Consider the following 13,394-nt stretch of genomic DNA (forward strand, 5'->3'; position numbering starts at 1 on the left):
AGTCGTTTTGGGGGCGCATTGGGGGCGTATGCAAGCGCCCTCACAACGACGTGTAGATTCCCTCCCTGTCTGATCTCAGAAGTTAAGCAGGGTTGGGCCTGGTTAGTACTTGGATGGGATTCCGCCTGGGAATACCGGATGCTGTAGGCTTTTTGAAGGGCTCCCTTAAGACAGGGCTTCTGGGCTACTTTTTCTACCTCTCAATCTGGCTGAACTTCAGGCAGGCCTCTTTTAGATGGGGGTGGGGGTGGGGGGTAGGTAGTATATCCCATCCTAATTCTACTTAAAGTAGACCCATTGCTTTTTGTACTGTATTTTGTATTTCCGTTTTTAAACTGTTGTTTGTTTTATTATGATTTTAATTGTTGTGAACCGCCCAGAGAGCTTCGGCTATTGGGTGGTATAAAAATGTAATAAATAAATAAATAAATAAATAAATTGAAATGAATGGGACTGAATAACTTTGCATCCCTAAGGCAGAGGTGCTTCGGCAATCCCCTCTTACAGGGACGTTCTGTGTCTCTCAAAGTGCGGCACTGTAAGATGAACATTGAGCATGCTGAGTTTGGATAGATGGACCCAAAAGCATCCCTACGTGCCCCTGGTCAGAGAGACGTCCCGGGTTCCAGCAGCCTCTGCCTCTCTGCGAGACATGGAGGCAGGAGGTTGTACCAGGCACTGCTAGGACGAAAGAGAGCAGCAAATCACAGCTGAACAAGAAAGGAACCCTCTGGAACTCTGTGCATGAACCATTTCCTACATTGCAAGGGCACAGCCAGAAACTGAAAAGGGCTGGAGTGGACACACCAATTTCCTACAGCCACACCACTCTAGATGCACCTGATCTCGTCTGATCTCAGAAGTTAAGCAGGGTCGGGGCTGGTTAGTACTTGGATGGGAGACTGCCTGGGAATACCGGATGCTGTAGGCTTTTCTCAATCGCTCCTTTTTTTTGCTGTTGGTAAAGCAGGGCTTTAGAAGGAAAGGAAAGGAACCTCTGACTCTTGGAGGGACGCCAGCTTTCGCTGACATTTTCTTGGCAGGCCTTATAGTGGGGTGGTTTGCCGTTGCCTTCCCCGGCCATTATTACCTTTCCCCCAGCTAACTGGGTACTCCTTTTACCGACCTCGGGAGGATGGAAGGCTGAGTCGACTCGAGCCGGCTGCCTGAAACCAGCTTCCGCTGGGATCGAACTCAGGCCGTGGGGAGAGTTTCAGCTGCAGAAACTGCTGCTTTACCACTCTGCGCCACACGAGAGCCCCCCTTGCAGCACCTTAAAGGCAGATTATGGCAGAAGCTTCCGTGAACGACTGCCTGCCTGCTTCTTTACAAATATGGATTGTCGGGGAATTCTCTTTTCAAGCATTTTGGGGCTGTTCCCCAAAGCGGCTGCAGTTTCAGGAAAAACAATGAGATGGGAGGGAAAAAGCGCACGGATCACCATGTTTGATGCCAGCTGCTCCCCTCCGGATGCGTGGGACTGCAGCTCCCATCATGGCCAGCTGGGGGATACTGGGCATTGTAGTCCCACACACCTGGAGAGCTCCAGGTTGGAGAAGGCTGCTCTAGCACAGCTGTCTTATGAAGGTGAAGCTTTTTTGCTCCATCATAGCTTGGATGAGAAGATGGAAGCTTTTGAGCTCCATTGAGAGAGGAGAAGAAAACGTCCAGAGAGCGACTTCTCTGCTTACAGCTATGCCACCCGGAGAGCACCCGGTCCCATCTGATCGCAAAAGTTAAGCGGTGGAGACTGATGGGCACCAATTTGGATGGCTTGAAAAGGGGGTTGGATAAATTCTAGGAGTAGGAGAAGGCTGTCAATGGCTACTAGTCCTGATGGCTATGTGCCACTTCCAGTATCAGAGTCAGTAAGCCTGTGTGCACCTGTTGCTCAGGAACATGGGCAGGAGGGTCCTATTGCACTCATGTCCTGTTTGTGGTTTTCCCGTGGGCAGCTGGTTGGCCACGGTGTGAACAAAATGCTGGTCTACATGGACCCTTGATCTGATCCAGCAGGGCTTGTCTGATGTGTGTATCTTCCAAGATGAAAAAAGGAACATTGAACTGGGCCAAGCCAAAGGAAGGAGGGCAACCAGGATGATCAGGGGTCTGGAAACAAAGCCCTATGAAGAGAGACTGAAAGAACTGGGCATGTTTAGCCTGGAGAACAGAAGACTGAGGGGAGACATGAGAGCACTCTTCAAATACTTAAAAGGTTGTCACACAGAGGAGGGCCAGGATCTCTTCTCGATCCTCCCAGAGTGCAGGACACGGAATAACGGGCTCAAGTTAAAGGAAGCCAGATTCCAGCTGGACATCAGGAAAAACTTCCTGACTGTTAGAGCAGCACGACAATGGAATCAGTTACCAAGGGAGGTTGTGGGCTCTCCCATTCTAGAGGCATTGAAGAGGCAGCTGGACAACCATCTGTCAGGGATGCTTTAGGGTGGATTCCTGCATTGAGCAGTGGGTTGGACTCAATGGCCTTGTAGGCCCCTTCCAACTCTGCTATTCTATGATTCTATGATTCTATAAGTGAGCCGGGTGACTACCAGGAGGCGGGCCTTTTCTGCTGTGGTAACCCAGCTGTGAAATGAGCTCTCTAGAGAGCTTCGCCTGGCACCTCCATTGTACTCTTATTTTCCCAGTATTTTAGGTTCTTACTATCGTAGTCCTCTAACTCTGCTGTTTTAAATCTGCATTTTAATTCTGCATTTTAGATCTCTGCACTGCTGCTTGTTTTATTCTGGTTGAACTTTTATATTGTGCACAGTAGTTTTAAGCTTTCATATTATATTTTATGCTATACTTGTGGTTTTAATCTTTGTGAACCGCCCAGAGAGCTTCTGCTATTGGGCAGTATAGAAATGAAATGAAATGAAATAAATAAATAAATAAAGGAAAATAAAACCCTTTATTTATTTATTAAATTTATATACCACCCCATAGCCGAAGCTCTCTGGGCGGTTTACAAATGTTAAAAAGAGTGGACATTAAAAAAGTATACAAAATTTAAAACCATCAAAAAATATAAAAAACAACAGTATAAAACAGTATCCATTTTAAACACAACAGTTCTGGGGTCCATTAAAAAACAAACGTAGCGTTGTTAAATGCTGTTAAATGCCTGGGAGAAGAGAAAAGTCTTGACTTGGCGCCGAAAAGATAACAATGTTGGCACCAGGTGAGCCTCATCGGGGAGATCATTCCACAGTCGGGGGGCCACCACTGAAAAGGCCCTCTCCCTTGTTGCCAGCCTCCGAGCTTCCCTTGTAATCCCTACAGATTTTTCCCAAGTGGAGTGACGAAAACTCTATGCCCAGGGTCCCTTTGACTCCTCTGTACAAGCAACAGGCAAGGACTGTCCCCATTATGCCCTGCTGGTGGTCTTTCCAGGGACAATTGTCTGACCACTGCTGGAAGCAGAACACTGGGTTAGAATGACTTTTGGCACGAACCAGCAACTGCAGCTGTTATAATATCCTTCCGCTTGGATAGTAACCAAGCAGGTAGAGCAATTTGGGATCACACCCTCACTCACCTGTCCATGAAGTTCAGGGTCAACCCTGTGGTGGCTTCAGCCACAGACTGGATTTCGGACAACCCGTGGCAGTTGTACGAGTTGCCGCAATACGCGTAGATCCCGGCCAGCTCCGTTGTTCCCTCGGCGATCGCCTTAGCCAGTCCGAGGGCTGCTGGATCAGTATGTCTCAACCCGGCTGCAACGAGAGCAGAGAAAGGGACGGGGCTGTGGGTGAGCGCAGCACTGCCTTATCGCCAACTGCCGCGCTTTGGTGTCAAGGGTGAAGCGGTTCAACTCCGCCAACCCTGCAAGCACTGCAGCACCTCTTACTGGCTGACGTATGTATGTATTTATTTATTACCTTTTTATACCCCCTAATAGCCGAAGCTCTCTGGGCGGTTCACAAAAATTAAAATCATGAAAAGCATAATAAAACAACCAACAATCTAAAAACACAAATACAAAATACAATATAAAAAGCACCACCAGGATAAAACCTCACAGCAAAAATTGATATAGGTTAAAATATGGAATTAAAACAGCAAAGTTTAAATTTAAGTTAAATTAGGTGTTAAAATGCTGAGAAAATAAGAAGGTCTTCACCAGGCGACGGAAGGAGTACACTGTAGACGCCAGGCGAACCTCTCTGGGGAGCTTGTTCCACGGCTGGGGTGCCACAGCAGAGAAGGCCCTGCTCCTGGTAGCCACCTGCCTCACTTCCTTTGGCAGGGGCTCACAGAGAAAGGCCCCTGTGGATGATCTTAAAGTCTGGGCAGGCACATATGGGAGGAGGTGTTCCTTCAAATAACCTGGTTCCAAACTGTTTAGGGCTTTGAATGTTAGTACTAGCACGCCGGGTGTGTGTGCATGCCATCAGGTCACGATGAATACTTGTGCTTCCTCTAGCCCAGGTTAGAATGGGCAGTGGAGGTCTTTGCGGCCTCCGCATCCGGGGCGTTCAAGAATATACTTCGTTCTACCTTTGGAATCAGCCGTCCACCCCGAATGAACGGGTGAATCAGAACGTGTGGCTCCTTCTGATTGAGGACTTCTCCAAGAATTTTGCGGAGCAGTTTCCGGCTTTAAAAAACGTACCAAAGTACTTACGAAAGGCGCATTTCGCTGTACAATGAGTGCAAGATGCATATTTGGCACTAAAAGCCAGTGTGGCATAGTGGCTAGAGTGTTGGACTGGGAGTTGGGAGATCTGGGTTTTAGTCCCCACTCGGCCGTGGAAACCCACTGGGTGACTTTGGGCCAGTCACAGACTCTCAACCCAGCCTACATCACAGGGTTGTTGCTGTGAGGATAAAATGGAGAGCAATACTACAAATGAGAAAGATCCTGGAATTGTTGTAGATCACTAGCTGAATAGGAGCCAACAGTGTGATACGGCTGCAAGAAAGGCAAATGCTATTTGGGGCTGCATGAATAGAAGTATAGCTTCCAAATCATGTGAGGTACTGGTTCCTCTCTATTTGGCCCTAGTTAGGCCTCATCTAGAGTATTGCGTCCAGTTCTTGGCTCCACAATTCAAGAAGGACGCAGACAAGCTGCAGCGGGTTCAGAGGAGGGCAACCAGGATGATCAGGGGTCTGGAAACAAAGCCCTATGAGGAGAGACTGAAAGAACTGGGCATGTTTAGCCTGGAGAAGAGAAGATTGAGGGGAGACAGGATAGCACTCTTCAAGTACTTAAAAGGTTGTCACACAGAGGAGGGCCAGGATCTCTTCTCGATCCCCCCAGAGTGCAGGACACGGAATAACGGGCTCAAGTGACAGGATGCCAGATTCTGGCTGGACATCAGGAAAAACCTCCTGTCTGTTAGAGCAGTACGACAATGGAACCAGTTACCTAGGGAGGTGGTGGGCTCTCCCACACTAGAGTCCTTCAAGAGGCAGCTGAACAACCATCTGTCAGTGATATTTTAAGATGGATTCCTGCACTGAGCAGGGGGTTGGACTTGATGGCCTTACAGCACCCTTCCAACTCTACTATTCTATGATTCCATGCTGCCTTGGGTTCCTTAAGGAGGTAAAAAGGAAGGATGTAAACGCTTGGCACCTACATTATATGCTTTTTGACGCCAGGTGAAGACCTTTTTATTCTCCCAGCATTTTAACAGTCTATAAATAAATATTAACGTGGTGTTTTAAATTGGTAATTTTGCATTGCTGCTGTTTTTATCTGGTTGAGCTTTTATATTGTGCTTTATATTATGGTTTTATACTGTTGTTTTATACTTTGAATGTTTTTAATTTTTGTGAACCGCCCAGAGAGCTCCGGCTATTGGGCGGTATAGAAATGTAATAAATAAATAAATAAGCCCATTTCATAGAAAACATGTTGGAGATGCGCACAAAAATATACACAGGGAAAGCACCCGGCCACAGGGGTTGTTGTTGTGTAGATAACATGGAGAGGAGGAGGATTATGTACGCTGCCTTGGGTTCCTTGTAGGAGAAAAGGTGGGATAGAAATGCAATAAATAAATAAAATACCGAGACGCACAAATGCAGATAAAAATGGGTATTTTGCAATCAAAGGCCCAGGAAAACTGCCCAAAGTACCTCGGCCGTTTTCAGAGTCTATCTTCAGCCACACCTTCCAGCGCTTGTTCTGGTGCAAAGTCCTCGCCTTCAGCAGGGCCAGGGCGTCCTGGCTGTCCACAAGCACGTGGAAGGCTTCCAGCCGCTCCGCCAGGGCGACGCACTCGTCCACCTTGTCGAAAGGCAGGGGGTAGGCGTACAAGATGTCGTCAAAGCCGCCGTCCGCAAAGAACCGGGCCTCGGCCAGGGTGGACACCACGATCCTCCGCCGCGTGCCCTCGGTCATGAGGCGTCCACCTTCCCTGAGAGAGAGGCCCGGAGAGGACGGGGTCAGGGGTGTGGGCTTCTTCAGTGTTTGCACGAGCACAAAAAAGCTCCCAAAGGGAACACTTTATGCCACAGCTTTTTCATGGCCTCTTCCAAGATCTACGTCAGCCTTTCCCCTAGGGGAGCCTTGACCTTCTTGGGCCGGTGGGCACATTTGGAATTTTGAAGAGTGTTGTGGGCACTCTCACAAAATGGCTGCCTCGGGGGTTGGGGGTTGCTTGCCCTTTAAGGAAATGGCTGTCGGGGTGAGGGTGGCTAGTCGCAAAAGGCAAACCAGTGAGGCTAGAAGAAAAGTAACTTGTCCAAGTCAGAGGTGGGATCGGAGTTTGAAAACGGAAAACCCTTCATTTGAACCCACAGTTTTCTGCTCCAATGCCCATTTCCCAGAAGGCAAAGCGGTGAGGCTCAGAGACAAGTAATGTGGGCCAGCCATTGAGCACAAGGTAGAGGTGGTGGTGGTGGTGTGTCTAAGCCCCAAATGCCCAGGGCCGGTGCCAGACTATTTTGTGCCCTAGGCAGGTGAGCTGCTTTCACCCCCCACCCGGAGCGCCATCTTGCCTGCCCAGCCGAAGCAAAGCCAGGACGCTGGGTGGGGTGGGCGGCTTTGGAACGGCGCGCCCAGCCGGAAGCTGCCCTGGGAGAGCGACTTCTGGGCGGCCGTTCCGAATCCACCCACCCGCACACACACACCCAACGTTCTGGCTTCGCTTCAGCTGCGCGCCCACCCAGCCGAAGCGAAGCCAGGACGGTGCGCCTGGCCGGAAGCTGCTCTGGGAGAGCGACTTCCCGGCGCGCCGTTCCGAAGCTGCCCGCCCGCCCCAGCGTCCTGGCTTCGCTTCGGCTGGAAGCCCAGCTGAAGCGAAGCCAGGACACTGGAGTGGGGGTGGGTGGGCGTGGCTTCGCTTTGGCTGGGTGGCCGCCCAGCTGAAGCGAAGCCAGGACCCTGGAGCGGGCGGGCGGCTTTGGAACGGTGCGCCCGGAAGCCACCCTCTCAGAACCGCTGTGGGAGAGTGGCTTCCGGTGCGGCATTTGGCGACCCCCTTACCTTGGCTAGGCGGCCACCTGAGTGGCCTCTATGGTAGCACCGGCCCTGCAAATGCCAAATCACACACCAGAAAATGGAAGCCAGGGTGGTGTAGTGCCCAGAGTGTTGGACTGGGAGTCGGGAGATCCGGGTTCTAGTCCTCACTCAGCCATGGAAACCCCACTGAGTGACTTTGGGCCAGTCACAGGCTCTCAGCCCAACCTACCTCACAGGGTTGTTGTTGTTGTGAGGATAGAAATGGGGAGAGTTATGTTGCCTTTCCTCTCTCATCTCACACTATTGCCCTGCTCGTGCTCTTCCGTCCTCAGATGCCATGTTTCTTACCCTCCCAGGGTCTCTACTTCTCTTGCTCGGCTTCGTCCATTTTCTCTCGCTGCCCCTTAGGCCTGGAATTCTCCTCCAGAGCATTTGCGGATCACGACTTCAATGACTGTTTTTAAAGCTCAATTGAAAACTTTTCTTTTTTCTACAGCTTTTAGAACTTGAATTCGTTCTTACTTTTACACTGTTAGTTTTATTGTCCCCTGTGCCTATTTGGTGCATTCTCTTTTATTATGATTTTACTAGAACGTAAGCCTATGTGGCAGGGTATTGCTGTGTTATTCTTTTACTATGTACACTGATGATGCTATATAAATAAATAAATAAATAAATAATAGTGTCAGGATATAAATGTAATAAATAAATATGCCCATTTCATAGAAGACCTGTTGGCGATGGCCAAAAAAATACACAGGGAAAGCACCCAGCCGTATCATAGCACACACCAATACCCCCTCCGTCTCCCAAATCCCAAACCCCAGGCAAAAATACCCCCCCACATGGGGCCCAGAGGCGTCCTTGGACGTAAAGATAGCATTGGAGGTGAGCATTTTGATTTGCAGCATACCAGCTTCACAATTTTAAAAAAATACCAATATATGTCTCTTTTTCTCTACAAAAACGTAGATATATTTTAAATGAGCAGCCAAAGAAGTTTCTACAGGCAAGTTGGTGCCCTATGTTGGAGACCCCACTGCTACCTGTTGCGCTCCAGATGTGCTGGACTGCAACTCCCATTATCCCCATCGTAATGGGAGTGTTAGTCCAACACATCTGGAACGAATCATAGAATCATATCATAGCATCATAGAATAGCAGAGTTGGAAGGGGCCTACAAGGCCATCGAGTCCAACCTCCTGCTCAATGCAGGAATCCACCCTAAAGCATCCCTGACAGATGGTTGTCCAGCTGCCTCTTGAAGGCCTCTAGTGTGGGAGAGCCCACAACCTCCCTAGGTCACTGGTTCCATTGTTGTACTGCTCTAACAGTCAGGATGTTTTTCCTGATGTCCAGCCGGAATCTGGCTTCCTGTCACTTGAGCCCGTTATTCCGTGTCCTGCACTCTGGGAGGATGGAGAAGAGATCCTGGCCCTCCTCTGTGTGACAACCTTTTAAGTATTTGAAGAGTGCTCTCATGTCTCCCCTCAATCTTCTCTTCTCCAGGCTAAACATGCCCAGTTCTTTCAATCTCTCAGTTTGAGGGAAGGGTGGTCTATGTGCCTGGCAACCTCTCTGTTCGCCAGACAATCTCCCTGGGAGCCAGAATGATCCCACCACTCTTGCGCTTGGTCAGGCACAACAGCGCTGTCAGTCACTGCCAGCTTCCGAGTCCTCGAAAGCATGGAAGAAAAGGAATACGGGAAAAGCACCAATCTCAGGAAGAAAAAGGCAGGAGGCCTCCAGCTGCAAAGGGAAAGCTTGATTAAGCCCAGCGCGATTCGGAATACATCCTTCTTCAGGGACACCCTTGAGTCACGGTACTCCAACTGGTCTGTAAATCACCACTGCAGCTCAACAGTGCAGGTGGAAAACCAGTATTCAAGAGCGCCCCTGAAGAAGGGTTTATTTTGAGCTTCCCTACATTAAAGGGAAAATGCATTGCTTACCTGGGCCTTTTTTTTAATGATTGCTATTGGCTTCATTACATGGGCGGAGAGGGGAATTGAATACCACGTGATTTGAATTCCATTGAGACAGCGCCTTCTAGTGGGGGAAGATCCTGCTTTTTCCCAGATATTACCACATTAAAAATGGTTCTTTCAATAGTGGGATTTCCAAGGGATACCATGGGAGACGTCCTGGTTGTTGACAACATCATGTAATGGACCCACTAACGTCTGTGAGTGGCCATTTACGAGCGTGCAGTAAATTGCTTGTTTACAGGAGCCCTCTGAAATGCATGGGACTTAATCAAGCTTTCCTTGTGCTCCTGAGCGTCTCCAGGTTCCTTTTTTCTGTCACAAGTAGATGAACTCAGGCGGTCCGAGATCACTGAGAATACTTGAAAAAGTGCCTCTACTCTCAGGCGCTCCGTTCAGAACTGAGGCCCTGTTCGGGCATGTCTTGCTGACTGACGTTTGGTGGGAATCTCCAGGAGCAAGGCCTTTTTGATGGTGGCACCACCTTCATGGGACGTCTTCCCAAGGGAGGCCCGCCTAACCCCGTTGTTATGTGCCTCTAGGCGAAAACCCTGCTTTTCCATAAGTCTTTTTAAACTGGTCAATAGCAGCACACGCAAACCTCTGCTTCAACACTAGAGGACTGGAGAAGTAGTCAGTTGGCCACCTCTGGGATAAAGTCTGAAGGCTTTTTCACACCAGGGGTGGGGGACGCAGTGGAAGCTGGTGGCTCTCTAAAGGAGGTATCCAGGATGCTTCCACACCTTGGATAGTTCTTTTAGACTTCTGACTGCTTTTGCCTGAAACCCGGAGCGGATTCGCCACCCCACTGACGTCGGAGTCATGTGACCCTCCAGATGTTTTTGGACCGCAACTGCCATTTTTAGTCCGTCACATCTGGTGAGCACTGGGTTGGGGAAGGCTTCTGGAATTTCTAACTTGAACCTTGGAGGTGTAACGAGGCGTCTGGGAAAGCAGGTGGATCCGTGGACATGCAATGCAATGGCTCCGTTTCAAGAGCTTTGTGGCACAAGAACCAAGGAACCGCTGCTTTCTTGCGAGTCCCTTTCTGGCGCTTCTCAACTGGCGATGCAGCCGAAGAGATTTCTGCGCCGGTACGCAGGAGGCGCCGATTAACAACTGGACATGGGTCACGCCTGTCTATGCGCTACCCAGGGGAGGGATCTACCAGCTGCTCCGACCGTCTCCTGACGGATTAGCAAAATGTGGAACAGATGCGAAGAGCTCAGGGGAAGGAATTTCTGGAAGAATGGGCCCCCCTTTTGTGAGTGAAAACGGATGATTGTGCACAAGTGACTGGGGCGGGGGGGGGGAACCCGAAAAACAGATGATGGTCACAGGGCTAACAGAGTTCATAGCAAGTTTCAAGTCAGACGTCATGGTGAGATTTTAATTGCCGTCCTTTCTCTACAACGCTGATGTTGTTTTACCTGGCGGCCTTACCAAATGGTAACTTGGATCCTGCCTTGACTAGGGTTTTGCCCCGGAGTGGATTTGGAGTGGCAGCAGGTCATCTATGTGATGCAGCCGCCATCCCGAAGCCATCCAGGGGCAAACCCCTTAAACTCCGCTTTAAAATACTCAGGCATTTACCCCAACTTTTTTTAAGCGGAGGTGTGCCACAGCCGATGGTGACCCCTGATTGGTCGCCATCAACTGGAGGAGGGCCAGTCCGGGTGCTGCACATCCCTTTCTTCCTCCCCCTCCGGCTGCCGTGTTGCTTCCCTCACCCCGTTTTTTAATTTTTTTAATCTGTAGAAAAAACAGGGTGGGGTGGAGGAAGGGAGGGGGCAGCCAGAGGGAGGTCAGAGGGAGGAGAGCCGGCTGCTCCGTTCCTCCCCCTCCCCAGTGCTCAGTCCGACGGCATTCAAGAGGCAGCTGGACAACCACCTGTCAGGGATGCTTTAAGGTGGATTCCTGCATTGAGCAGGGGGTTGGACTCGATGGCCTTGTAGGCCCCTTCCAACTCTGCTATTCTATGATTCTATGTCCTACTTCTGGGCTTCCTTTTGGGGCACCTGGTTGGCCATTGGGTGAACAGAATACTAGGCTAATTGGACCCTTTGCCTGTTCCAACATGGCTCCGATGTTGTTATGGATGCTCTTTCTGGCACCAGGCGAAGATATTTTTTTTATTTTCCCAGGCATTTTAATCTTTTAATACTTTTGTTTTAAATCTGTAATTGGTTTTTTTAAAAAAAATCTCTGCACTGCCGTTAGGTTTTAGTCTGCTTTTACTTATATACTGTAGTTTTAAAGTTTTAAATTTGGCATTGGATTTTAAGTTGAGTTTTGCAGTTTTAATTGTTGTGAAGCACCCAAAAAGCTTCCGCCTTTGGGCAGTATAGGAATGTAATAATAATAATATGATGTCATTACGGGGCATACCAAAAAGATTACGAACACTTGGGAGCCAAGCTAGTGTTTGTGTGTGTAAGAAATCACAGAAACCTCAGTGACGTAGGAATTTTGACATGCCCCTCCTCTCCCACTCCCTCCCATTAAAAATGGCCAGGTCTGGCCATTAAAAATCTAACAGTGGTGTCTAGGGGTGTAAGAATAAAGAATATCCAGGCCTGCTTTAGAGGTAAAGCAGTTGCATGGAGGTGGTAGTGCAAGATGGCGACACTCACAGGGTCTTGTGGGTTTTCATGTGAGGCCGCAGGGTCACGCCCAGGGCCCGGCAGCGCTCTCTCATGCGCTGCGCATTCCTCTTCGCCACGTCGATATCCACAGTGAACGCCGGGCTCTGCAGCTCCTCCACACGTCGTCCCGCCCACATCTACCAGAAAGAAAGATGTGGAATGAAAATAGTGGAAGGAACACAAGAATCCGCAGGAGAGGGTCTCTGTCTCAATCTGCCCATGCCTTAAGATTGTCACAAGGGCCTCTTCTCGGGATTCCTCAGCCAGGGGAAGCTCCATGTGCATAGGGACTACGCACAGAACCTTCTCTGTGGTGGCCCCCCATCCCACGGAATGCCCTCCTAACTGTGAAACCTGCCTGGCACCCTCACTGCTATCAAATTCACCACCACATTAAGACTCACCTATCACTGCGGACCTCATGGCTACAACACCTGGCCAAATTTTGGGACTTTTCTGTTTCTTCCCCCATCCCCTGCTATTCTTACCACCTAGCCTGTTGAAGAGTGCTGGAGAACTTGAAAGCTTGCACATTTTTTTGAAGAATTTTGGTTGATCCTAACAAAGGTATTGCTCAACTTTGGATTTTTATTCTTGTTGTTGTCAAGACTCAGCATGGCTACCTTTGTTCCTTCACCCCGTCCCCATTTGCCTAAGCATTTTACAGCTTTGTGCTGGTTAATGTTTAGTTTGCTCTGCTGTTTTGAATGCCTCCAAATTGTTTCTACCGAGGCGTCTGTTTGCGGTTTTAATATGTATCGTGTCACATTTTTGTGGTCTTTTGCGCCTCTTCTATACCACGCTGATAACCTAGGATGAAGGATGGGTTAAAAACACTTTGAACAAACAAAAGTATAAATAAACCAAGCAATTCAAGAGTTTAGGTGACTACGCTGCAGGAAAAGGGCAGGAATTAATTCAGTTCAAGGAAAAGAGAAGGGAAAACAGATCAGTGGGTAAAACCAGGTCAGAAGAAAAGTCAGCTTTGAGCACATCTGTTTATTTCAGTGCACGTAAGAAAACAGGACAAAATCTTAACTTGGAAAAAAGAAATATACCTCTTAGTGCAGCTGCTCTTGCTGAGTTCCAGCTCTTCCCAGCCCAGGGTAAAATCTAGTTCTGAGATTTGTGATTGGTACAGCGGAGTTCATATGACATAGGGCTTGGCTACTCTCCAGAAGGTCCCCGCTCCAGCCGCCGGATCCTGGATTTGCTACACACCGCTGCAAAGGCTGCCAAAACGATGAAGCGTGCAAAAAACCTTAATTCTTGCACAGGACTGCTGGCCGTGGCGGTTCCAGCTGCTGCTGAGAGATTTTGCAAGCTTGTTCTTCTTGAAATTGC

General features: G+C 49.1%; 1 protein-coding gene and 1 non-coding gene across 2 annotated transcripts in view; one reads left to right on the forward strand and one right to left on the reverse strand.

Annotated features, from left to right (window-relative positions):
* Window positions 1–13,181, reverse strand: part of LOC134409484 (D-serine dehydratase-like) — a 42,034-nt gene extending 28,853 nt beyond the window's left edge. Inside the window, exons 1-4 of the mRNA XM_063142631.1 lie at window positions 13,109–13,181; window positions 12,039–12,187; window positions 6,094–6,374; window positions 3,542–3,719 (exon numbers count right to left, since the gene is read on the reverse strand). Coding sequence (XP_062998701.1) covers window positions 3,542–3,719; window positions 6,094–6,374; window positions 12,039–12,187 — 608 coding nt within the window. The 5' untranslated portion in view covers window positions 13,109–13,181. The remainder of the gene's footprint in view (window positions 1–3,541; window positions 3,720–6,093; window positions 6,375–12,038; window positions 12,188–13,108) is intronic.
* Window positions 813–931, forward strand: LOC134413542 (5S ribosomal RNA). Its single transcript, XR_010026546.1, has one exon. It is a non-coding gene; the product is annotated as a 5S ribosomal RNA (ribosomal RNA).
* Window positions 13,182–13,394: the final 213 nt, after the last annotated feature.

Source organism: Elgaria multicarinata, chromosome 1 (assembly GCF_023053635.1).
Source record: "Elgaria multicarinata webbii isolate HBS135686 ecotype San Diego chromosome 1, rElgMul1.1.pri, whole genome shotgun sequence".
Taxonomy (NCBI): domain Eukaryota; kingdom Metazoa; phylum Chordata; class Lepidosauria; order Squamata; family Anguidae; genus Elgaria; species Elgaria multicarinata.